Genomic DNA, 25,418 nt, shown 5'->3' with positions numbered 1-25,418 from the left:
ATTATATTGCTAAGTTATACTTTATATTATGTTACGTTACTACCCTTATTAATTGGGGGAAAACTTAATTTTAAAGTGAAAAAGGTTGTCTTCTTTTTTTTTCTCTGTTAAAAGAACATTTTCCTCTTGACTATCAATTTTAGGAAGTTCTTGCTACCGATAAGTTTCATCTCATTAAGATTCAACTTTTTATAATAAAAATGACAAGAATTTAAACATAAAATTGGTATTGCATATTTTTTATTTTTCTCCCAAAATGAGGATGATATTATCTTTCAGACTTCCTAATTCTAGAAGGTTAAAATAGATAATAAGCATCCAACCGTAATAATCACTTAAAATCGTTAAAAGTGAGAGACAATAATAGTTTCATAAAGAATATGGGGGGGGGGGGGAGAAACTTGCATGATCCTTCAATATACAAGAATTTAATTCATGGATTAATAACCGTCCTCATTTAGGATAAAAAAAAATTGTCAAAAAAATGATATTTTTAGCGCCACCTCTTAATATTAACGCCATCCCCTAAGTTATCTAATTTATCAATTAGTCCTCTTATTGCTAACACCCGTTAGTCTCCGTTAGCTTATTTATTCAATTTTAATTTAATATTATCGTTACATTTTAAGGGAAGACGATGGCAAATGAGAGAAAACAAAAAAATATTAACGCGGCAATATAAATCATAATATGCAAAGAATAGAAGAAAAATTGTTATAGACAGTAGAGAAAGATGAAGACGATTTGAACTTTAGATTTTTCATTCAAAGATGTTCTTGTCTTTCTGAAAATTTAACTTGCTTACATTAGTATTTAACTTTGATTTCTTAATCGTAGGGATGTGATTAATCAAATTTCCTTCTATAGAGTCTTTTTTTTTTTGCCAAAAAAAAAAAAATAACCATATGATAAAATTTTATGCATAGATGCTTCAAAATTGAATTTGTAGACCGTTTTTAGATATAATAATATTCTTCTTTTGGGAGAAATTGAAAGGGTGATATGATGTAAACATCCCTCATTTACAGAGACTAAAATTATATTTGACAGTGGACACAAGCGGTAAACTCCTCTTTAAATTACAGAATATTATGAGCTGTACGGTTGAAGTAAAATGACTGGCCGAGTTAAATAAAAAGTTGGGATTACAAGTTAAATAATCTAACGATTGAGATTGAGGGAATGCTGACAGCTTTGCAGCGCCAAGGCAATGCAACGACTTGTCCTTATTATTATTATTTTTGGATAATAATGAGATTTTCGTTATTTTTGGGTATTAATGAGATTTTCACCAATTTTCAACTCTTTTCTGTTTTTAAAACATTTCACTGCTTTGTAAGTCTGATGCGTAATTTATATCTAAATTTATTCATTATTGTTTCTCGCTGTTGCGAAGGTTGGGGAACGTTATTTCTCTGCTTTCTTTCTACAGCCTCTGCAATGGGGAGCGACTTATAGCTCTGGTTTTCTTCTCTTATTTCGCTTAGAGATCGAAAAGTATTTGGAAAGGAGTAAGAGAATGAAGATTGAAACCCTAGTTTTCACTTTTTCCTCGTTGTCTTTGTGAATGATTTACCATCTCTCTTTGGATTCAGGTAGCTGTTCGTTTCCAATGTATTTTTTTTCCTAAGATATTTTGCCCTAACGTGGAATTCAACGATTTGGAGATGAGAGCCTGCAATTAATTATTCAATATAAATTCTTCTTTCGGCAGCTGTTACATGTCAGGATTTTAGCATTTCGGATGATATTATTCTTGGTGGGGATTTTGAGCTTCGATTTCGGATTTCATCCTGTTTATGATGGCTATAAACGATTGATCATTTCTTCTGCTTTTGAATTCTGAGTTTGATATTCGAGGATATTGTTCCGGATATGTTTGTTGAGGGTTGCTAATCGAGTCTTTGTGCTTCGCATACCATCGCTCTAACATTAGGCATCTTTTTTGGAGAGTGATCAATAAATCAAATCACGGGACCAGTCGTTTAGAGACAGTAGTCAGTAGGATACCAATGGCGGTTGGCATATGTGAAATTTGCGTTAATGAACGTTGAAAACGATACAAGGAAACGGAGAGTTCTTCTGCTGGAAATTTTGGATTAGCTCTTGCGGTGTCTGAATTGAATGCATTTACTGGGTCTTTTTTTAAACTGGAATCCCCTGGTAAATTGCTGATGATCCAAACTTGGAACTTTTATTGCGAGGGAGTTTTCAATTATTGCTTCGTTCGTGAAGGTAGTTGGTCCTGGGGTTTGGATTTAAGACACGGCTTAACGATTGTTGGCTTGTAATTGAAATTTTTTGGTGGTGATTGGTGCTCTTCCTTGTTGAAAGAATACCAAAAGCTTTCGTCTTGTGGATAGCGGTTTCTTATTTGGTAGAAGATAGCAGTATTCCGAGTATCCAACAATGAGCTCAGTGAAAGTTTATCGGGGATCACCAGTACAGGCAGTTGAAGGTGTACTGAAATCTCAAAAGTAAAGCTCTTTGTTCCATTAGTTTTCATGTTTTAGTTTTTATATTTTGTTTCAGGGTTCCTCTGATAATTTTACTTACCCGCCTCTTTTTTTTCTTCTTTCTGTGATGGGAGTCAGGCAGTCTAAGATTTCCTACACAAGAGATTTCCTTTTGTCTTTGAGTGAGTTGGATGTTTGCAAAAAGCTGCCAGCTGGATTTGATCAATCAGTACTCAGGTATTCTGCTGCTATAACTCCCCATTTTGTGTTTACCCCCCCCCCCCCCCCAAAAAAAAAAAAAAAAAAAAAAAAGAAGAAAAATTCCCCATATTGTAGTTATCAAGGTATAGTCTTATTAAGAAAAGAAGTTGATTGTTGTTCCTTTGCTCCATATTTATAAGTGTATTACTTACCTATTTATAGTGATCATACTTGTTGTTTTTATTGTTGCTTCTGTGCTCATTTTGTTTTGGGTAAAGTACTGTTCTAAATTTGGTGTTTCTATTCGGAACAGTGAATTTGACGAGGCATCTCGTAGCGTACCAGAGTGGCAGAGAAATCCTGGAAATTCATCTTTGCAGAGTTTCAGACGTGGTGAGTATGGATCTTCGCCACCTACCCGAGTTGATTCCAGTAATTATTCTAGAGGAAACCTTGGAAGGTGGGATAGTCGTTCATCTGGTTCAATTGAGAAAGATCCCGACTCGCATTCAGAGGTTTCAGGTAATCAAAAGGCTTAATGGTTCGGTATTATGTATATAATTTTTAGGCGTAATGACTAATGCTCCCTGTATTGTAGCTTAATTACAGAATTATCCCTTGTACCTTTGGAATTACTAACCAAACCTTAAGACTTTGCTTGATTTTACTATTGTCCCCTGCCATTAAGAGCTGTCTGTTAACTGATGATGTGGCATCTGTATATATTTCAAAATGTTCAAACTAACCTTGAGTGATATTGTATTACTGTTTTGCCCCTGACCTATGTATCCTTTAAACTGTAGAAAACCAAGTATAACCCATTAAGTGCAATAGATGGGTGAAGACATTCTCCCTTCGGCCATCTTCTTCACTTGTGTTTGACAACCCACAGTTTCTTGTTCTTCCTTCTAACCTCTCTCCTCTCTCTCTGTCCTTTATTCTGCTCTTTCATTCTTTAATTTCCTTGTTCTTTTTCCCACTCTTTGGCCATGGCATCATAGCTCTTGCAAGGCCAAGTTTCCGGTTGCCGCTGCCTGTTCGATAAGTCTGGGGTTCAGTTACTAATGGAAACCAATTTTGTAAGTTTTGTTCAGAAAAATGAGTTTCCCAATCCCATCTTGGTAAATTGAATTGTGAGCACTTTTCTCTACAATGCAGAGCAGCCCAAGCAAAGAAGTCTGTTATTCTATCTAGTCCCAGATGCAGGAGGACCCATATATTCAACTCTTGCTTTCCATTGAGAGGGCTCTAAATGAGCACCTATGCTTCTCTTACAGCTTGTGAAGAAGCCTTCTTGGATCTACAGTTATCAGGGATACACACCCTCTACTTCCTCTTCTTCTTGAACTTCGATTTGAGCCTGTATGTAAAACTGCATCTCTTTCTTTCCCTGGCTGCTATGGCTAAGGCTCTATCCGCTGCTTCTCTTATAGTGCTGCCACCTCATTCGATAGGTTTGGCTTGACAGAGGGACAGTTTGAGGATGGAGATAGGGATTTTGACGCCTCAGTGGATTCAGATCCTTGATGACATAGATTCGTATGCCTAATTTGTTTATTATGCAGTTCCAGAACCATTATCTTGAACTAGTTAAAAGTGCTTTCCTTTTATTTTGTTTGGGAGGGGCTTGGTTCCCTGGGAATAGCTTTTTCCTGGTTAAAGATCAGAAACGTCAGAGTTGCAAGCAGCATAAGGCAGCATAAGAAGGGGTTGCTGGTTCAGGCTGATGGCTCTTGGCTTTCGTGACATTGAGGAAGATGGTAGATTCTTTTCACCCATTTCTTAAAACCCTAAAGTTAAAATCAGTTTTATGAAATGAAGCGTAAAATGGACATTTTGCCCAAGAACTAACAGTTAACACTGTTTGAAGTAAGGGGCAATAGTGCCTTCATAAAGTGTAGGATTTGATATCTAAATAAGCTATGGTAAAAAGGGGAATCAGTAAGTATCCCTATCTATTATGTTCGGTTATTGCAATTAATAACTTGATTATTCTTGTGTCTTTTTATATATTTTCTTTGGCCTCTGTTTCCCCCCCCAAAGAATAAGAAAGTGTGAATATTGTTCCATACGTGATGTTGTGGTGAGATGATTCAAGACCAAAGGGTGATCTACTCAGAGAACAGTTCCCATTGCCTTACATATAACACATAATTCTAATCTAGAACTTCCTTCCTATCTATGAAGCTTGTTACAGCTTGGAACTCAACCACTTTTTTTCCAAACCTAGATGTAGCAAAAATGGTGACGATTGCATAGCATAAGGGAAAGCGGAAATTGGCAGTGGGACTTTGACCAATCAATCATTGTGATTTTTTCTGCTATTAACCACAATGATTTGACGGTGCTGATGTGTTGACCGTGGACGTTTGAAAGTGATGCTTATCGAAGATTCTTTTCCTCGTATGTGGTGTGAATCATATCTAAAGGGGCGTTTGTTTGCTTGATTGTTTTGCATGCTGTAACCAAAGGAAAGTGTTTTAGGGTGGGTTTTTTTATTTTTTTTCTTTTATAGATAAATTTGAAGTTGTTTGAATTTTTTGATTTTGGTGTTGCATAAATGTTTTTGATTTTAGCCTTTTCTTCTATTCTTGGGGTTTGCCTCTATCCTGTTTTATCTCATCATTAGGTCTTAGTTCTAATAGGTTCTAGGTTTTAGTCATTGAGTTGCCTTTGTTTTATTTGGTTGGATATAACATCTCCATCTAGGGGTATCAATTTTGGATTGGAATTGGTGACATAACTGGGACAGTCCCATCACTAGGAACTGACACCCACCCATCTGATACTTTATTGAGGCAGACCGGGTAGTGTCTCTGACTGGATCAGATCTGTTTCTAGTGATTGGAACCTGTGGAATGGTAGAAGTGGTTGGTATGTACATAAATTCAAGGAAATCTCCACTCTTCTTTGATATAAGCATTTTAATTCATTGGTTGTCAAGAGAATCTAAGAGATAATGACTTTTTACCAAATAAAGAAGACAGGAGTGACCTAGAGGAGATATTTAAAGTTTTAATAACTATAGAGGTATTAAACTGATGAGCCATACTATGAAATTATGGGAGAGAGTAATTAAAATCAGTTTGAGACAATTAACCACAATTACAATGAATCAATTTGGTTTATGCTGGGAAGATCTACAACATAAGCTATTTACCCTTACTAGGAGACTTATAGAAAGGTATAGCGAGTGTAGGAAAGAACTTTATATGGTACTTTTTGACATAGAAAAAACTTATGATAGAGTTCCTAGAGTGTTAATTTGGCAAGTACTAGAAAAAAAATGTGTTGGAAGTAAATATGTGGACATAGTTAAGGATATGTATGATGATTCAGTGACAAGTGTACGAACAATGGGAGGACAAAGTAATGAATTTCCTATTGCAGTTGGGCTAAATCAATGATCAGCTTTAAGCCATATTTGTTTACACTTACAATGGATGGATTAACCAAACACATTCAAGACGAGGTTCCTTGGTGTATGCTTTTTGCTGATGATATTGTGTTGATAAATGAGACTCAAGTAGAGATTAATACCAAGTTAGAATCATGGAGAGTAGCTTTGGAATCAAAAGGCTTGAAACTAAGTAGAATGAAGACAGAATGTTTAGTTTGTAACTTTGGTCATGATCGGGTGGGCGATGAAGCAGTGAAACTTTATGATAAGGAGATTCCTTTGAGCGATTGTTTTAGTTACCTTGGTTCAACCATAAATAAAAAGGTGATATAGAGGATGATGTTTTTTTGTAAAGAATTAAAGTGGATGAAGTGGAGAGGTGCGTTTGGGGTCTTATGTGATCGACGTATTCCTTTAAAGCTTAAAGGAAGATTCTACAGGACCGTCATTCGACTTGCTATGATGTATGGTGCAGAGTGTTGGGCTGTTAAAAAGAATCATATTGATTAACCTAGTGTAGCATAAATGAAGATGCTAAGATGGATGAGCGGAAAAACTAGGAAGGATAAGATAAGGAATGATCATATTAGAGTTGGTCTGGGAGTTGCTTTGATAAGTGATAAGCTACGAGAAAGTCGTTTGAGATGGCACGGCCAAGTTCAACGAAGGCCTGTAAATGCCCCTGTAGGGAGAAGTGATATAATCTAGATTGAAAGCATTAGAAAAGCTACGGGCAAACATAAGATAACCTTAAGAGAAGTGGTGAGAAATGCATAGCTTAGGCCTTGTACCTAGCATGGCCTCAAATAGAGTTGATTGGAGGGCAAGAATCCATGTGGCTGACCCCATTTAGTTGGAAGGCTTGATGATGATGATGTTGTGTTTTCTTTGTCTCGGGGTGATGACCTCATGATACGCTTTGTTGCAACTTGCAAGAGTTGGAACGTTGAAAAAAATAATGTTATAAAAGCTTCAGAAATGTACACTCTTGATTTAGTTGGAAACACTAATGAAGTGGGACTGGTTGTTAACAGTGCTGGGTGTCAGATATGGAGCCAGTAAGCTTGTTTGTGCGGATCTGGTTTTGATGCCATGGAGCTGGACTAATTGGCACCCCTATCTCCAGCCATGGATGATTTCATCTGGGGATTGGCAATTCACTGTATATTTACATATCACAAATGAAAGCAAACCTTCCTCTAAGTAGCTTACTATAATCTTCTTCATTGGGTACTGTGATCTTATAACCTTGGTGGGTAGAATTAAACCTAATTGTTATTGTTGGGTTGGGTGAGACTGTCCATTCCCCTGCGGGATTTCAATGTACTTCCAAATGGGGGGGGGGGGGGAATCCATATTCTTTGGATAAATTGGTATTCAGTTTTAAGACCCAGGTTTTTAAATGAGCACTCATGCTTTGGCAATTTATCAAGGAAGGCTGAAATAAGCCATAGTCGCCAAGGTCTTGCCTAAGCACCTAGTTGGTCTTGCCTTGACATCTAGGTCCCTTCCGACGCCTTGGGCTCTGTTTGCTGTTATAGTTATGAAAGCAGCTAAAGACTTTGGTGTTTCCATTGGGTGGTAAGCTTGCTTTTTTCCACTGTATCTTCAAGCTTTGTCCAAGTGAAACTAAACAAGCATCCTTTGGTTAAATATGGTGTGGGACTTTGGAATCCAAGTTTGTTTCTTGACATTTATAGTACAGATCCTGAAAGTATGAATTTGCAAAAGCTTTTCATGTTTCCATGTAAAGTTCCTTTAAATGTGTTTCAGTAGCCCCATGCAGGATCTTCTGAAACATAGTTGGCTGATTAGGTCTTCAAAAACTGTGCAACAGTTGATGAATTTATAGCAGATCACACAATGAAATTGGTTGAATTAGACAAAGAAGAAAATAGGAAGTAAAGAAAAAGGATAGAATTGGATCGGGAATGCCACTCTCTCCTAACTCTTATCTATTTATGGTTTCAACTAATTACATCCTGGGTTTGTACAAAAATATCTCAAGACAAAGAACTCCTATCTCTAATCTAGAAATTGACTAAAATGATATACTCCCTCCCCCCCCCCCCCCCAAAACACCCCCAAAAAAAGGAAGAAAGAAGCAACAGCTTTCTTGGATTGAAAGTACTCAGGCAAGTTTCACAAATCTGGGTAAAAACCTCCTCTTTAGTCTTTACAATAATGAAAATAATCCTTAATTATCTCTAAGGTTGGGTCCACACAATCTGATCATTATCTTCTCCTTGACCCACGGAATAGATCTGGAAAATGTCTTCTTAGAAATCAGCAAAATCAACTGCAATTAAGTATCCCAAGTATATCTGATCAGTCTCCTATTTTATTTCTGAAATTTGGACGATGTGGCAATGTTATGTGGGTTTGAATAAACCCAAAATTTTTGTATTTGGTCCTTCCTAAGCCTAACTGACAGTCGTTGCATCAGATGGAGCTGTCACTCCACATTACTAAAATTCGACTGTTGCCCTGCTGGATTACATGTACACATATATTGACATGGATTTGTCCACAAATTTTTTTTTTTTTTTCGACAATGCTTGATGAAGATGAATTTGGAACTAAGGGAAAAGTTGGGGAGAAGAAGACTGAAGGAGTGACAGAAAGAAAAGAGAAAAACTGTGCGGAAGGAGCTAAGTAAGAGAGGGAGAGTGATATAAACCTTACTTGGTGAGGCAAGAATCCAGGATCTAATAAGGAGAATCAGCAGCCATTAGGATCCTCTAAAATGCTGCGGTTAGGGGTTTAGGGCTGTTTTGGGTTTGAAGGGTTTGAAGGGATGGCTTACTAGGTTCAGCTAGGGTTTGGAGATTTATATAGTGAATGAAATATTAACCTGAACCTTGTTGTTTTTGGTTTTAGATTTGAATTCTAGAAGTCCAGGGTTTTGGGAAATTAGGGCAGCAAAGGAATTACAACTTAGACTAGGGTTTGGTTGGTCTGATAAGGCTGAAATTGGGATGGAAGGTCACTAGGGTTGGGGGGATGAGGTTCCAAAGTTTGGGATAGATCTAGACTGCTGTAGATATGACATTGAATTTTAGGTTTCTTGAAAAGTCCGAAAATTCCTGAAAATTCAAGAAAAAAATAAAAATAATAGATGGGTGATATGAGATTTAGAATTTTGGAGGAGAAGAGGGGGTGAGGCTTCCTAAAGAGGATGGGATTTGGGGGGATTGGTAATATTGAAGTTTAGGGTTTGGTGAGGAAGAAGAGGGGCCACAGGGGTGCAGAAAGGAGAAGAAGGGTATGATGGTAGGGGAAGAAGAGAGGTGCTGGGGATGTTTACTTACTAGATTATGAGGTTCTGAGTGAAGACTGAACGAAAAAGAAACAATCAACCTAGCTGCCGCAGGCTCTCCCTGCACTGGAAACTCCTAGGGACCTTATCCCAGCCTCAATCTCCTTCCATCAAATTTTTTTCCCACATAAATTGTCCTGGTTACATGAGTTAGGCGGTAACTATAGCCTGCATTGAAGGACTCCTACCTGGACTCAACTTAGAGGCAAAACAAACATTTCTTGAAAAGAGAACTCCTAGTAAAGAAAATTGCAAAATCAGGACGACTTCCATTCTAAGAAGGAATCCTTTTTAAGATAAGATTCCAACTTAATCACTCCTAACTAGTCTTACATCATTCTCAATAAGGACTGATTTAAATAGCAAAATAAAAATAGGACTAGATTCCTAATAATATTCTACATCTGACAAGACCAACTTGGATTTTGACTTAAAACATATCCTAGAATGATTCAAATTACAAAGCCTGAGTAGGACTAGACTCCTCCTGGAAATTGGACTACAAATGAGGTAATCCCTCTCCAGTTGGGACTCCTAATGTGACTGGGACTCATCCATAACTTGTCGAAAACTAAACCAAATTCAAAAGCAAAAGTATAGTTGGAATCCTACTAACATACTGGGTCCTACTAACCCTAATTGGGCTCAACTTGAACAGACCAAAAGGCCCCTATGTGAAATTTCCTGTAGGGCATAGAGTGTTGGGCTGCCACCCTAGACCCTGTTTCAGCCCCTAGAGTGGCCCTGGATCTGGTTCACATCACTTTCTATGTTTTGTTCTAGTAAAAGGTTCACGACCAAAGTTATGGCCCCCAAATTTCAGCAATCTGCATTCTAGTAATTCATTGTATTACATATGTCAGAATCGATAGTTATAATTCAATTTTCTAATACTACTTATAGAACTTGAAGTTTGATTGCCTGTAGCTCTGGTACAAGATAAACTTAGAGAGAGAGAGAGTCGTTTGAGGTGGTATGGTCATGTCCAGCAGAGGCTTAAGAAGCCCTAGTTTGCAGGATTGACATGATCCTGACTGAGGGAACTGATAGAACGAGGCAGGCTAAGGTAATATTAGAGAAGTGGTAGAGAAAGTCATGCTTAGTTTAGGCCTTGTTCCTAGTTCAGATAGAGCTGATTGGGTATCAAATATCCATGTGGTAGACCCCTTTTAGTTGGATTTTGATGTCCGGTTGCTGTTTTTTGTGAAGACCTAGAGCAGAATGTTGTGTGGTTAACAGGAGATATGTATTTTAGAAGGGTCTATTAGAGCTTCTTTCAGTGATGCATGACCTTTCCCCTTCTTATTTTTACTCTCCTAGTTACTTCTTTCTTGTTATCATTATCATATCTTCTAGGCATGTAGCAGACTCTGTTAAGTTGGGCCAAGGGGTGGATGGTTGTTGTGGGAACATTGGTATGCCCTTTGATTGGGGAATTATCCAAATTTGAGTCCATAGAAGGGCTAGTTGCCCCTAATGAAGGTCTCCTACTTTCAGCAGACACACATCTAATATAGGGGTGTTGCTAGGAGTATGTAAAGCAATAAAACTGAATCCAAATGATTTCTGGTTATTCTCAATGTTTACAAATATGAAGCCTATAATTATCCTACCAGAAACTAGGGAAGAAATCAGAGTAATAGGGCTGTACTTTTCAGTTGTCACCACAAGACACAAGAAGAAAAATATAAGAGTATTTTCCACCTGATCTTGACTAGAATCTCCCGAGTCAACCTCAGAGTCTCACTGAGTAGTATTTTCTTACAGTGGCAGGAACCTGTCTCTCACAGCCCATAGATGCGGAAGTCAAAAGCATTATTTCTTCAAATCAGGGTTTGGCTGCTTACGGCCAACATATTTTAAAAACTATAATTCTTTCATCATATTTCTTTTTTTTTTTTGGTAAAAACTTTCATTGTATTGACTATAGGAAAACTAAGTGGAAGTAGACTGGGGAGCTTCCTGTGCATGTTAATAAAGTCAAATCCTATTGGGACTACACCTCTAAATGAACTGATCTGGCTGGGAATTATAGACCTATCCATTCCAATAGGATACAAGGAATATTAAAAAAAAGAACCCACTAAGCCTAAAACTATAACTCATGAATGGTCGTTGAAAGAAACCAGCCAAAACTTGGTTTAGTTGGAAGGTGCCTGAAATATCACTCTTTCATCTAAGGAGCCTAGCTGCAGCACAGGTAAGTAAAGAGGAGAGCAGTTAGGGAGGAGAGATGCTAACATTGGCAAGCCTTGATTGGATTTCTCTTGTTCTTTAGTTGCCTTTGACATTCTGTTGTATTCTTGGATCTAACTTCACCCTGTTGTTGTTCATCTTCTTTACGGTGACTATGTGTCTTTGTAACAATGAGGTTTTGCATGCCTAAGGTGGACTATCTGGGGCCAACTTGTTAATTATTTAAACAGTTTCTTGGTTGTTGTTAGTTAGATAGTGTCTGCTAGTATTATGAAGGGCACCATTCAATTAGAGCGCTGCTGAAGTTTTATGATTATGGCTTTTCAGTAATGACACACTAGAAGATAGGTTTAGATCAATTCTGTGTTCTACTTAATGTTTCATTTTGTTATGCAGACTCTGGAAGACGTTTTGGTAACCAAGCTCGACGTTCTTGGCAAAATTCAGAGCATGATGGTCTTCTAGGAAGTGGTGCTTTTCCAAGACCACCTGGATATGCAACAGGGGCCTCAGCTCCAAAGGTTCGAGGGAATGGTCATTATCAACTCCCTAGGAGTAACGAACCATATCAACCCCCACGCCCTTACAAGGTTTTTTTTTTTTTTTTTTTATTTTTTAATTTTTTTACACTGCTTGTATCTCCTAGTCTTGCTTGCTTTTGCAGATTGGCAGTCTAGTTCTTTTGGTTCTTGATTTTATCTTTGACAATCATAGCATGTTTTATTGTTTTATGATGCTTAAAATTTTCTATTGGCAAAGCAAGTGAAAATTGATGAATAGTTAGAGAGAATAGAGTCCATCTGCATTTTGCTGCGATTACTAGAATTTGAAAGTATATGATGTTTCATTTTAACCCCCTGGGTTCCTCTCCTTCCAGGCAGTACCTCACGGTAGAGGGAATGCCACTGATTTGGTTAATGAAGAAACATTTGGTTCAGCTCAATGCTCTAGTCAGGATAGGGAAGAAGAGGAGAGAAAAAGAAGAGGTAATATTCACATTTCAGTTGCCTGGTATTTTGCCTTAAACCATCCCTTGTTCTGGTTTTGCAAGTCTTTGTGACCTTTTGTTTGTGTGTAAAATAGATACTGCTCAAAATTTACCTTCTCTACTTTTTGTTAACCAGCTTCTTTCGAGATGATGAGGAAGGAACAACAAAAATTATTCCAAGAGAAAAAGAAACAGGTTCCAGACAGACAGAAACAAATTTTTGACACAGATGTCACAGCATTGTTGGATCATTCTCAAGATGAAAAGAAGCTTTCTGATAAAGATACTATATCGCAAACCTCTGTTGTACCATTTGTTTCAGAAAATGATTCTTCTAGATTATCTCTTCCGACACAAACTCCTGCAGCCAGACCACTTGTACCCCCAGGTTTTATGAGCTCTATTGTGGAGAAGAATCTTGGATCAAAAACACCAATTCCTTCACCTGCTGAAGAGGTAACCACACATTTTCAGAATTTTTTTGCCTCAAAATATTACTGCCTGCAAAAATTCTTGCTAATATGGCTGGTTTTCTTTCTTTGTAATGTACGACTAATTTGCACACACTGACCTTACAAATGGATCTCTATATAGCATCATGAGAAGGCTACATTAAGAACTCCTGAAACAGAAACTGACGTAGACCTCAATAGAAAGTGAATATTGGGATATCTAACAATTCTAACCTAACCATTCCTAACTTAAGTTAGGAAACTTTGGTGCCTCAAATCCCAGACCCAAAACTAATGCAGATCCACCACCAACGTGGGCTTATTTCTAAGAATATGCCTATGGTCGGGTTATATACCTTATGGGCCTTGGATCCTATTGGTTTAATTTGTAATGAGTATCCTTTATGGGCCTAGAATGGGGATATCTAGGGTGCATTCAAAATTAGGTCATGATGATTCCATCATCGAGAATAGAATGCACAGAGTTGAAATTGCTAACTGCAACTGTTGGCTGCTGCCTTTCTTATCGGTGAGAGATCTGTCTAGTGCTTCAAGTCCAGACAGAATGTGCATGTTGTTTAAGGTCCATGTATTAACTTAATGGTGTTCTAGTCCAATTTGCTGCCAGTCCCTTGTTTGAAGTCCAAGAGAGCTGTGGAGTGTGAAGATCTGCCATAGAAGCTGCTGTTGGTGAAGGACTTGCAGTCCCCGCCTCTTTTATAGTTTTTTTCCCCCTCTCTCAAGAAGCCCCATAAATCCACCATCAATCCACCATCAAAAGCAGACCTGCAACCAGCATTCTGTCCATTAATTTCCACTAGGAGTTATCCTGCAGATCCCCTTCATGTTCCCCATTCAGCCCCATTTTTCCCTCTTCAAAAACCAGGGGGAAACCCCTTTTCTTGAGATTGATATTATCGAGCACACCTAACATTATCTTAGATCTACTGCAGTCTTAACCATCAGATCTGTCCAATAGTTGCATCATCAATGTACCACATATCCTAGACTCAATCCATGTTTCAAGCCATCCAACCAGTGGATCCTTGGTCTGAAATTTTGGTAATCCTAAATGCTGTCCTAATCCGTAAAACTGTAATACCCTAGGTGATTTCATGAAACATATCTCTGTTCACCGGAATCATGCCGAACTTGTAACAAGCCACTGTTGACCCATCCCCTACTCATCATTCATCCCTATCTATAAAGAGAGATCTGAGAGCAAAGCCCCGACCAACCCTGTCCTACTCTTCCCTAATTTGAGTTTGTTCTTGACAGGTCCTGCAGCCTTGGCCCACCCTCAGTCCTCCTAGGGTCACATCAAGAACTAATCTCTTGTTGCTGTAGATGATACACACTGCCTTGGACTGATCCATATATTAGAGAGGCAGTTTTATTTTAGAAGTCTTTTAATTAATAAATTTATTTATTTTTAGGTGTACATGATCGAATTTCTATTGTTGGAGCAAGATTGACGACATGAATTGAGTTTGTGTTCGTGATGAACCTGTGTTACTGGAGTGTGGGTGTGCTCTCTTCTTCACCCTTCTCTCACTTCTCTTTCTTCTTCTTATGTGATCTTTCTGTTCTCATTCTTCTACCACTCCCTCTCTAAACCCTACATGGCAATCAGCTACATGTCTGCATCAACTTGGTACCAGAACTGAAGGATGGTAGATTACCATCCTTTGCCATCAATCTCTCTCAAACCATCCTTCCTCTTCTTTATCCATTTCTGCTGCTACTGTTCTGTAATCAGTTGCAGTTTAAAGACCAAAAAAAAAAATTATAACGCACGCTTTTCCCAATGAAAGCTTCTTATTGCCTTTTCATTTTCTCTCCGAAGGGTTTGGCCAACCCCTCTCATCTTGTGTTCTGCCAACAAACATGCTAAAGATAAATAAATAAAATTTATCATCTCTGTCCATCTCCTGCTGAAACCAGAAACCCTGTTCCCATTGCCTCCCCTTTTCTCTTTTGAACAGCTACTCACCCTCCTATTCCACTACTCACAAAGAGCCTATGGGTTCTTAGGGTTTTAACAAAACTGTATGGGTTGGGATAAGCCCACTGATGTGTTTCTAAGAGGATTTCCCTAGAATTTAGGATTCGCCCTGAATCTTCCAGCAAATAATCTAATAATTTCTAGGGAACCTATCGGTTGTTAGGGTTTTAACAAAACTATATGGATTGGGATAATTGGGAAGGAAAGGGAAAAGTAGGTTTTTTTATCAATCTTTGAGGCATGGTAATAGAATAATGGGGAATGGATAACCAAGATGAAGATTTAAATATGGGATATTTGGATTTTTCTTTTTTTTTCTTTCTTCTTTCCTTCTTCTTTTTTTCTCTTCTTTTCTTTCTTCTTTCCTTCTTTTTTTTCTCTTCTTTTCTTTTCTGCCTTTTATTTTCTGTTTCAGATCTGCTGCAAGTGAGAGAGGGGAGGGAAAGAGAGTCAGAGAGAGAGGGAAGTGGGTGGGGGCTATCGCAAGGGCTGGAGAGGCTGGGGGATGGGCTGGGGAGGGTTGTAGGGGGCAGGGGCAGGGGCTAAAGGGTGTTGCAGGGGCTGGGGAGGCTGCTACTGTGTTGCGGCAGCAAGGGGGAGGGGACTAAAGTGGTACACAGAAATAGGGGAGAGGCAGGGGAGGGGTTTGAGTTGTCGTAGGGATGAGGGGGAGGAGACTAAAGTGGTACACAGGAATAGGGGAGAGGCAGGGGAGGGGTTTGAGTTGTTGTAGGGATGAGGGGGAGGGGCTGCAAAGCTTACAGGGGCTTGGGGAGGTTGCTGCCAGGTCACGGCAGCGAGGGGAAGGGAAAGGCTGCGATGGGGGGGGGGGGGGGGGGGACTCAGGTGAGGGAAGGGGGTGGGGCTGCTGTGCTTACTTGATTCAGCCCGGTGTTGCTATCAATTGCTGCTGGAACTAGTGAAGAAGAATGCTAGGTTGCTGATTATTGAAGATGAATGCTTTCTTGAAATCCATTGTGGCCCCTTCAAACAGGAACTAGGGTCCTCCGAACTCAATTTCTTGTTCACTTCACCAGACTTAACTTACAAAGAACAAGTAGGCCTTAATTTGTAGCCTACTAAAAAGAACTCAACACTAAGTGAGGTTCTTTTATAGATTAGGATCCCACCACAATAATCACAACCATTGAACTGAAAATTAAAAGATCTAAGGATTCCTAATGGATATGTGCTGAAATAAAAGTTTAACTTAAAACTCTAATAAGCATGCTAAATTTTATTTAAGTACAAGTCTAGTTGACACATGTGCTAAAGTTTAAAAGGACTAAGGACTCAACTACTAACTCAAATCAAGACTCCTTGACCAAACTGGACTCTAGAATTGAATTGGAACTAAGTTCCAGCAACTAAATAGGGCATAAAATGCCCAAAATACCCCTCCTAGAGGGTTCAGCCAGCCTAGGGAGGCTTCTTAGGTGCATCTTGCAGGCCCCACTTAGGGATTTGGCCAAGGGGCGATTTCGAGTTCAAATCACCCACTGCCCTCCTTTATACCTCTCTCTAACTTTAACTGACTCCTTCTAGGGATTGTGCCAGTGAAAAGCATTTAATTGACATGAGATGGGGGTTTCCTTGTCCAAATCGAATCTTATTGATTCTTTTCTGATTTTCCAGAAGTAGAAAGACTCCATCCTTTTGATCTTCTGTCAATTTCTCTTAAAGGCTGGGAAAATCCATTTTTGGTACTCTCTTTTCATTTGGGATGGGATGAAAAGACTCCATCCTTTTGATCTTCTGTCAAGTTTCCAAGGCTGACCCTCCACAAATATAATACTAACACCCTCTTTTTGTATTTTGTTTGCATTTCTATATAAGGATGGCAAACGGTATGGTATCAGTAATACAGTATGGTATAGAAAATCGGTACCCAAACCGAAAACCATACTGTACCGTTTTTGTATATACACTCATTACCGTATCATGAAAGTATGGTACAGTATGGTTTCGGTACAAAATTGTTATTAACATGGTATTAAATGGTACATTATGGTTTCAGTATGTAAATGGTACAGAAACAGAATGAATATGGTACGGTTTTGATACATGAGTGGTACAGAAACAGTAAAAGAACTTTCAAAATGGTATGTAAACACTTCAGCATGGTTTTGGTGCATAAATGGTATTATTTAGTTTGTACTGTCTGTATGACACTCAAAACCAATACCATACCATGCCGTTTTTTAAGCGGTTCAATACAGTACGGTTTTCTAAGGTCGGTTGTGGTTTGGTTTTGCAAACAGATTGACATCCTTTTTTCTATATTATGCTTCTGCCATCCCTTATGAGTTCTTTTACAAACTTTCTATATTATGCTTCTGCCATCCCTTATGAGTTCTTTTATTTGTAATTCTGCTATTGTTATCAAAACCCACCATTTCATGGATATTGATCGGTACGATACAATCGTCAGAAAGCAGATTAGATGTGGGAAACAGAAGTGATGATACTGAAACAATCTGATCAAAGTTGCAATTGAAGGATTGAATGACAGTCCAATGTCAATTCTGAAAACCTACGATCAGATTCTCATTGAAGAGAAGTTTGCTAACAAGCATTAGCAGATTGTGACGGTTGACCCTGAGATGGGATGGATCATCACCCCCATCAAAGTCGATATTTTGTATGCCAGTCAAATAGTGTTGGTACTCTCATTTTACAAAATTCATGGGCAAATTTTTTTTTCTTTCCTGACTAGGGGAGTTGCTGCAGATATAATGTGCCTTGGACTGATCCGTACACAATTATGTATGCAGGCAGAGATGAACCAGGTCTAGTTTTGAGTCATGCTTAGTGGAATTTTAGGAACTTGTGTTAATAGGGGAAATAATGTCTTTAAGCCTTGAGAAGTGGGCCTTGGCGCAATGGCTTCCTGGACTCTGCTTGTACGGAGCCTTTGGCATCAGGTCTGCCTTTTCGGGGAAATTGTGTCTTTACTTAGTTTAATATCTTTTAGTTTTCTTATTAGAATTAGTGCCCTATCTACAGAGTTTGTCTTATTTTAGGAGCCTTTGTTCTTCTTTATAAATGATGTAATCTCCCATGGTTAGATTCAAATTGAATATAGAGTTTTTTATGTGTGGGTCTTCTTAGTAGGACGTAAACTAATGTTGGGTAACCTTAGAACAATAAAATACATCTAGGCCCCATAGCAACTAACACCCTTTGAAAGGTGTTAAGTTTGTTCGTAAAATGACTAAAATACCTTTTCCACCCACACCCAGCCCCCCTGCCGGAAATCACTCACCATAGGCCCCACCCTGCTGAAGATGACTCACTACACTATTTAAAAAAAAAAAAAAAAAAAAAAAAATCCCCATCACCATTTCTAGAAAATCACAAAGAGGTTCTGATTCTGATTTGGATGTCTCTACATTTGGTTGTGGCTTCAACCAGTTACCATCGTACATACAAAAGAGAATCCCTCTTTAACTCTTCTCTAATCTCATCTGGCTATGCTTCAACACAACATCTTCAGGCAACACAAATCTTCTGCACAAGGGACATGTCACCTGTTCCTTCTCCAACCAATGATCCAACTACTTCTAAGTCATGCTTGCATGGCAATTCTCTGATTTTGTCACCGTCATCTGCTCTCATTAAACACACGGCGTATTCCTTCCCTTCTCTGCTACTCCCCATAGCAAATCGCCGAAAGCTGGGCATTAATCGAAGCCATTAAGGTGTGTTTTTGGAGGCTCCATTTGAGCATTTGGTGGAGGCTCCGCCAATTGTAGCAATAGATGAAGAATTGAAAGAGGATTCCAAAATTCCCTGAAAATGGTGATGGGGACTTTTTAAAAAAATTGTGTGGTGGGTGATTCAGTAGAGTGGGGCTGGTGGTGGGTGATTTCCAGCAGGGAGCTGGGTGTGTCCGGGAGGTAGGGGGTGGGGCTGTGTGTGTGTGGAGGGGTATTTTAGTCATTTTATTAAAAACTGAACACCTATCAAAAGGTGTTAGTTGCCATAAGACCCAAATGTAAATTATTGCACTAAGGGGACCCAACATTAATTAATGTTTTACTAAGAGGATCCACGTGTAAAAAATCTTAATGTATATTGAGTTTGTTTTTGTGACGAGCCTATGTGGTTGGAGTTGGTGGTGTGTGTATACTCCTCTTCTTCCTTCCGGCCCTCTTTATGTGATCTTCATCCCTTCTTATACCACTCTCTATGTGAATCCCTAGCAGATCATCCCCTAAGTCTGCATCACTTGGCTGACAATGTAACAGAGAAATTAACCTGTAATCACTAGCAACAAAATTTGTAACACCGAACCTTTTATGTAACTGGTGTTCCAATCCAGGTCTTTGAGTGTTGATTAGCTCTTTAAAATAAAATCCAATCCAATGGATTAATACAGAAGATCAAAATTATTAAGTAGGCACCACAGTATAGTAACCAACAATGTTTGGATTAATTTGAAATTGCAAGTAAATAAAAGAGAAAAGATGAAACTACCATACAAGGGTACACATAATTGCAGGGAACTCAATTATGTCGAAGGAGAGTTGTGGATGGGTATTGCAGCTTCAGAAGATGGACCTCATTGGATGGGGGATCTGCTTTTTCTGTGGAAGGTGATAAAGTACGCGGCCTTACCTCTGCTTTCGTAGAGACTTTTTTGGGACTTGAGCCAGTGACCATTTGTACACAAGGCCCGATCTGCATTATTTGAAAACGTAAATAGTGATAAGGATCCAAAATACACTTCTTATCAAGCCATGGTGGTGTGTTGATAATCAGTGTATTTTTATTTATTGGGTAGATTAAGTGTGCCATAACACCCATGCATGACCCATATGGCCATACCTTAACCGTTAGGGTACTAATTTCCTCTTTACGCCAAGCCCATGTAGGAGGATCTTGTTGGTTATCTGTATTCTAGAACTTAACCTCTACTAGATATCTAGACTGTAAGGCTCCAATAGAAATGTTGGGTGTGATACAGATCCAGGGGAGCTTCCTTTTTTTTTTGGGGGGGGGGGGGGGGGGAGTAATGGAGCGTGAAAGTAAGTTGATTATACTGAGATTTTGTGTTTACAGACACCTTTTACTATGTGGTGAATAGGTGATGGGAAAATTTCAAATGGTAGGGTTCTTGTAGTACAGGAAAAAAAGAAGTTAACCATGAATTAACTATGGAAAGCTGATTTGCAAATCTGACACTGCCTTGCAATGGTTGCTATTTTTGGTGCTGCCGTCATCATTCATCATGATCATCTTCATTAGTTTTTTCCCTGATCTTTTTTCTTTAATTTATCTTGTGAAAATGATCCCATTTCTCTATGATCAGTTGTAACTTTTTGTACTAGAATTTCTGTATAGAAAGAGTATTAGTTTTTGAGATGCTTTTTGCTAGTGTTTTCCCCTGTGCATTCAGTCTAGTTGTTACCATGGGGTACTAATTTTTTCTATTGCCCTTTTCTTTTTCTTTTTTAATTTCCAAATAGCAGAACCAAATTTCAGCGACCAATTCTGTCCCATTGAAACACACTAAATGAGTAATTTACTGTTATTGAATAGTATATCTAGAAAGAAGTTTGATTTATTTGCATATGCATAGGTTGTCTTTTATGTTTTTAATCATTTGTTGCTTGTCTAAACTTCTGAACGCTCAAATTTCTGATGGACAAGACTTGTACCCAGAAATTGCCATTAAAATAATCTAATTTTTCTTTTTATCTGTTGATATCTGCCACATTAATTTTTCCACAGGTTGGGAATGTCAGATTTGGGGATAGTGTTAAGCATGTTGAGGATAATCTAGTGGCAAATGGGACTCGTGATAATCATGATGAGAAACAATCAAATTGCATGGAATCCAGTGAGAAACATTGTGAGACTAAAAGTGCTCCTGCTCCCTTAGTAGAAGGCAGTGCAAGGATTGTGTCTGCTTCATCTGCAGAAGTTTCTGACAACTCAGCTACTGTTGATTCATTGTGTGAAAGTTCTGAACCATGTAAAGCTACGACAATACATTCTGACAAATTGACTGGGCATAAGATAGTAAATACAGCTGCACAGGATAATTCAAATTCAATCCTTGAGAAGCTGTTTGGCAATGCTTTAACGGCTAATACTGTTGGTCATGATATTACAGCAGATGAATCACGGAGCTCTGAACCCTTCCAATCATCAAAATTTGCTCAGTGGTTTCTCGAAGAAGGTAGTCCCATATCAGTATTTAATGCATAATTACAAGAAATGGTTTGATTAGATAGTGAAGAAAGAAAATTTGATATCTATGTTCTTGGAGTTGAAAATTATCTTCCAAGCATACACACATGTGTGTATATATACACCTGGATGCTAAGATTTCGGCTCTATGTGGGATTTAGTCCCTGCTAGAACCAAAACATACCACCACCAACCGCATGAAATATGGCACTGAATGGCCAAAAAGTCCCCAAATACAACCCCAAAATAGCACCAACATATGGTTCATTGCAGGAAAAAAACTGAGATGTTAAGTACCTCTTGATTCACATGTCATAACATTTCGACCAATTGCAACACTTCGGTGGATATTCAAACCATGATCTGGAGTGTTAAGGACCATTGATTATGATATAACACTAACATGTTCAATTTTTGGTCTTAACTGCAGAAAATAAGCCAGTAGATGATCTCTCTGGTACCAAACGTAGGGATTTACTTTCACTGATTGCAACTAAAGATAGAGGCAGATCTCAGGTGTCTGGAGTTCCGGATGAAAAAACCGTGGAGCATGTCCCACCAGTAATTCCTTTTGAAAGCAATGTACTTGCAAACATGTTTATTACTACGGCTGCTACTTCTGCACCTGTTGGAACATCTGAAGCTGTGAACCTTCATAGGTCAGGCACCAATCAGGGAGTGCTTACGTGTGAAGACCTTGAACAGTCTATGCTTCAAGAGATAAATGGAACGAGTTCAGCTCTGCCACACTCTGTGCAACCCTGGAGTGTAACAGATATAAAACTTGAACAGTCAAAAGCTGATGTTGACAATGGTGCATCTCAGCATCTCCTTTCTTTGTTGCAGAAAGGTACTAGCATGAAAGATCCAGCACCATTGCCCAATCTTGATGTGCCCTCAGACAAACCTCATATTTTTGGGGTGGGAAGTCATGGCCCTGCGGTTCATGAATCCAATAAGGAGAATGCAGAAAACATTCAAAACTCTGAACAGACACTTACCCTTGAAACACTGTTTGGGACAGCCTTCATGAAGGAGCTGCAATCAGTAGGAGCACCAGTATCAATACAAGGAGGGTCATCAACTGGTGGGGGCAGAAGAACTGATGTTTCAGAGCCTCATGGTATGTTTTCTTCTACGGTTGGCGAGTTTGGATTGGGAAACAGCAGTACTGAGGGTAATTATTTGGCATCAAAAGTAAAATCTGACAATATTGAGGGGCATTGGTTAGGCTTTGATGATCCCAAACAGATTGATTTAGGGTCGAAGTTTGGTGCTGCTGATGGCTTTGAAGAAAGAACTGACAGTACAAAGGAAATTAAACTGCCCGAGGAGGACAGCTTGATCACAGTAGGTGATCCAGTGAACACCCAAAATGCTGCATTTATGCCTGCTTTTAATGCAATTAAAGATAAGTTGTTATCTTCCTCAAGCACACCAGTTGATATTGCTGATAAATTGGCAGCTCTGAATGCTAATCTTAAAGATGAAAGGTCTAAAGTGCCAGGTTTGGAAAGTCCTCCATTTCTTCGTGGTCCTTATGATATGGTGGATCCACAGATTCCATATCATAATCTACATGGACAGGCATCATCTCCTCAAGTTCATCCCACAATGAATCATGGAAGACCGTTTCTCCATTTGTTAGAAGCTCACCGTGCTCATATGAATTCTCCAATAAAATACATGGGTCCAGAGAACATTATCCATCATGACCCACCTCCACACCATCACTTTCCTGCAAATATGTTTCGCCACCCTCCTTTCCCACATGCATCTGCTGCACCAAACAGTTTTCCACCGCCACATCATCATTCACTGTTAACGCAGATGCATGTGCCAAATGGTTTACCACCGCCGCACCTCGTTCAGGCACTACCCAGAGGTTCTCCTCTGCCTCCTCATCCCTTTAATCAAATGCCTGGTTACATGCCGGAGATGAATCCAATGCAAGGTTTTCCCGTAAGTCATCGACAACGGAACTATAGTGGCCATGGGATTCCAATGCCTGGTAAACGAAAACTTCACTCTTTTTAATTTCTATATTTTCTCTTTTCCTGTTTTCTGTGGTTATCTTGGAGTGCATTGTTACCATTTTATTTTGGCACCATGTGGGCTGTGGGCTATAAGAGTAGAGTATTTAATGTTGATTGATGTAGCATTTTGCAATTATTTCTCCTCTTTCTCTTTCCTTTTGGAGACCACTGGTGAGATCATCTGTACTGTGGTGCAGTCGTGTACCCATAATGTTTGTTGATATGGGTTTACTCGTTGGTCTATTAGCCTGTAGTTTAACTATTAAAATCCAGTGATACATACTGTCTTCTCTTCCGTCTGCTAGCAATTGCATTACAAACCAGTCATTAGCAAAGCCAATTGAGTAAAATGACTGGGGAACTGGTATTACTCTCTTCTGTGTCTGTAGCAAATGATAAACGTCCAAAATCTTCTTGTTTTCCAGAATTCCTCTTCCCCACCCCCTTTCTGGCATTTTCTGTAATGCTACCAAGTGGGCATGCTTGTCCATAATTTTATGTTCTTGGGAAATCAATTTCACTGATGTTTTTATTTTATCGTGGTGTATCTTATGACTCCTGGTGTTTTTGTTGCAGAGAACAATCATCCTGAAGCACTAGAACGGCTGTTTGAGATGGAATTAAGAGCAAACTCAAAACAGGTATATCCTGCTGCTCCCCCAGGTCATAACATGGGGAACTACGGTCATGAACTCGATATGGGCTTCAGATATAGATAGTAGATCAAAACATTATTGGTGGGATTGGTCTTCGTGGTTCACCTTGAATTTGGATGGCAAATCCTTGCGGCAAAGGCGGGGGCTTTGAGTCTTGTATGTATTATATATTGAATTACGTTTGTAATCGGCATATGGTGTGTGAATTTGGGTTTGCAATTCCTTTACTTCATAATTGAAAAAAAAATATATATACGTATATATCATAACTTTTTTTTTTTTTGGGTTCAACTATATATTAGAACTATGAAATCGAAAAAGGAGTCAATTTCGGTAAAATTTAGCAACATGGTAGCAAAATTGTCACTGGAGGGGCATCACAGGGAGAAGCAGTGCAAAGGAACACCGCTGGGAAGAAGCCTCATCTCTTCTGGGTGCATTTCTTCTTACCCCCCCTCCCTTACAATTGATATAATTCATTCTCCTCACTGCACATGTGCAGGCAACTCACACAGTTACGCTGAGTGACCCACACGCTGCACCAGGCCTCCCACCCGCTGCATTCCACTCACCACCATAGACAGAAAATACGTGTACTGGTTTTCGTATTAATACCCGTATCTGAACGTAATTGTATGAGAGAAAAAATGACATTTTCCCCTACATTAAACATGCACTTAATGTCATACCCGACTTCTAAAAATAACAGTATTGATTTTCTTATTAATTGTCATTTTACTTCACATATTAATTTTTTTTTCTTCATTTTTTTAAACAATGTATAAATAATAGAATATAGCAACCCAAAAAGAATATGAAAAATTTCGAGTTCCTATTCCCTTCATATATATTCATCGAACCCTCGTTCAATCATTTGATTCATTCCACTGTTTTCTTTTTTCTCTTCTTCTATTTTTTCTTCGTTAAAAACGTCATATCAATCAAAACCCACAACTTGTTCATCTTTATTCATTGCTCTTATCGATAACTAACTTACTTCTTTTTTCATAAACTACCTAATTATACAGTGTCTTGGATTTTCTTTGTATACCCCAAATGAAAAAAAAAACCGTCTACTGGCACAGCAACACGCACTAAATTGTGACACGTGTAAAATACCGGTTTAATGGTTGAGATTAAAATTGATTACTTTTAAGTGTAAAAGCTCCGAGAAAAACCCATTTATCCCATACCTACCCCATATGAAAAAACCCGAATGAGTTTTGCAAAAAGGTAATGTAAAACATATTTATTAGATTATTTATTCAACCCTTTTTATATTTTAATAAAAAATGAGTTTCAGTGCTGATTTTTGACAAATAGGCAAAAATAAAAAATGAAAATCATGCCAAGCACTATCTAATATGCAGAGACCTAGAAGAATGAAAAATGGTCTCAAATTAGGTTTTTTTGTCTTTTTTTTTTTTTTGTTTGTATAGAAGGTAGCTTTTTATTTATGGAAGCATAAATTTTTTGAATTAATTGCCAAAATAAAAACACAATTTGCCATT

At 38.5% G+C, this 25,418-nt stretch overlaps 1 protein-coding gene across 1 annotated transcript; it reads left to right on the top strand.

Annotated features, from left to right (window-relative positions):
* Positions 1–1,345: 1,345 nt before the first annotated feature.
* LOC149029906 (chorismate synthase) lies at positions 1,346–24,784 on the top strand. The gene is made up of 10 exons (XM_089142224.1): positions 1,346–1,595; positions 1,715–2,477; positions 2,595–2,693; positions 2,971–3,179; positions 11,969–12,162; positions 12,450–12,558; positions 12,697–13,016; positions 20,754–21,204; positions 21,646–23,226; positions 23,828–24,784. The coding sequence occupies exons 2-10, from the start codon at positions 2,410–2,412 to the stop codon at positions 23,968–23,970; spliced, it is 3,174 nt and encodes a 1,057-aa protein (XP_088998350.1). The 5' UTR covers positions 1,346–1,595; positions 1,715–2,409; the 3' UTR covers positions 23,971–24,784.
* The last annotated feature ends 634 nt before the right edge of the window (positions 24,785–25,418 follow it).

Source organism: Hakea prostrata, chromosome 1 (assembly GCF_041222555.1).
Source record: "Hakea prostrata isolate BN-2017 chromosome 1, UWA_Hpros_2, whole genome shotgun sequence".
NCBI classification, from domain to species: Eukaryota; Viridiplantae; Streptophyta; class Magnoliopsida; order Proteales; family Proteaceae; genus Hakea; species Hakea prostrata.
Note: the sequence above shows the minus strand (reverse complement) of the source record. Positions and strands in the feature narration are given on the sequence as shown.

Coding starts and splice junctions, on each gene's coding strand:
- LOC149029906 (XM_089142224.1), top strand. CDS start 2,410: ATGAGCTCAGTGAAAGTTTATCGGGGATCACCAGTACAGGCAGTTGAA. Junction 12,559..12,696: donor AGAGGAGAGAAAAAGAAGAG/GTAATATTCACA, acceptor TTTGTTAACCAG/CTTCTTTCGAGATGATGAGG. Junction 13,017..20,753: donor TTCCTTCACCTGCTGAAGAG/GTAACCACACAT, acceptor ATTTTTCCACAG/GTTGGGAATGTCAGATTTGG.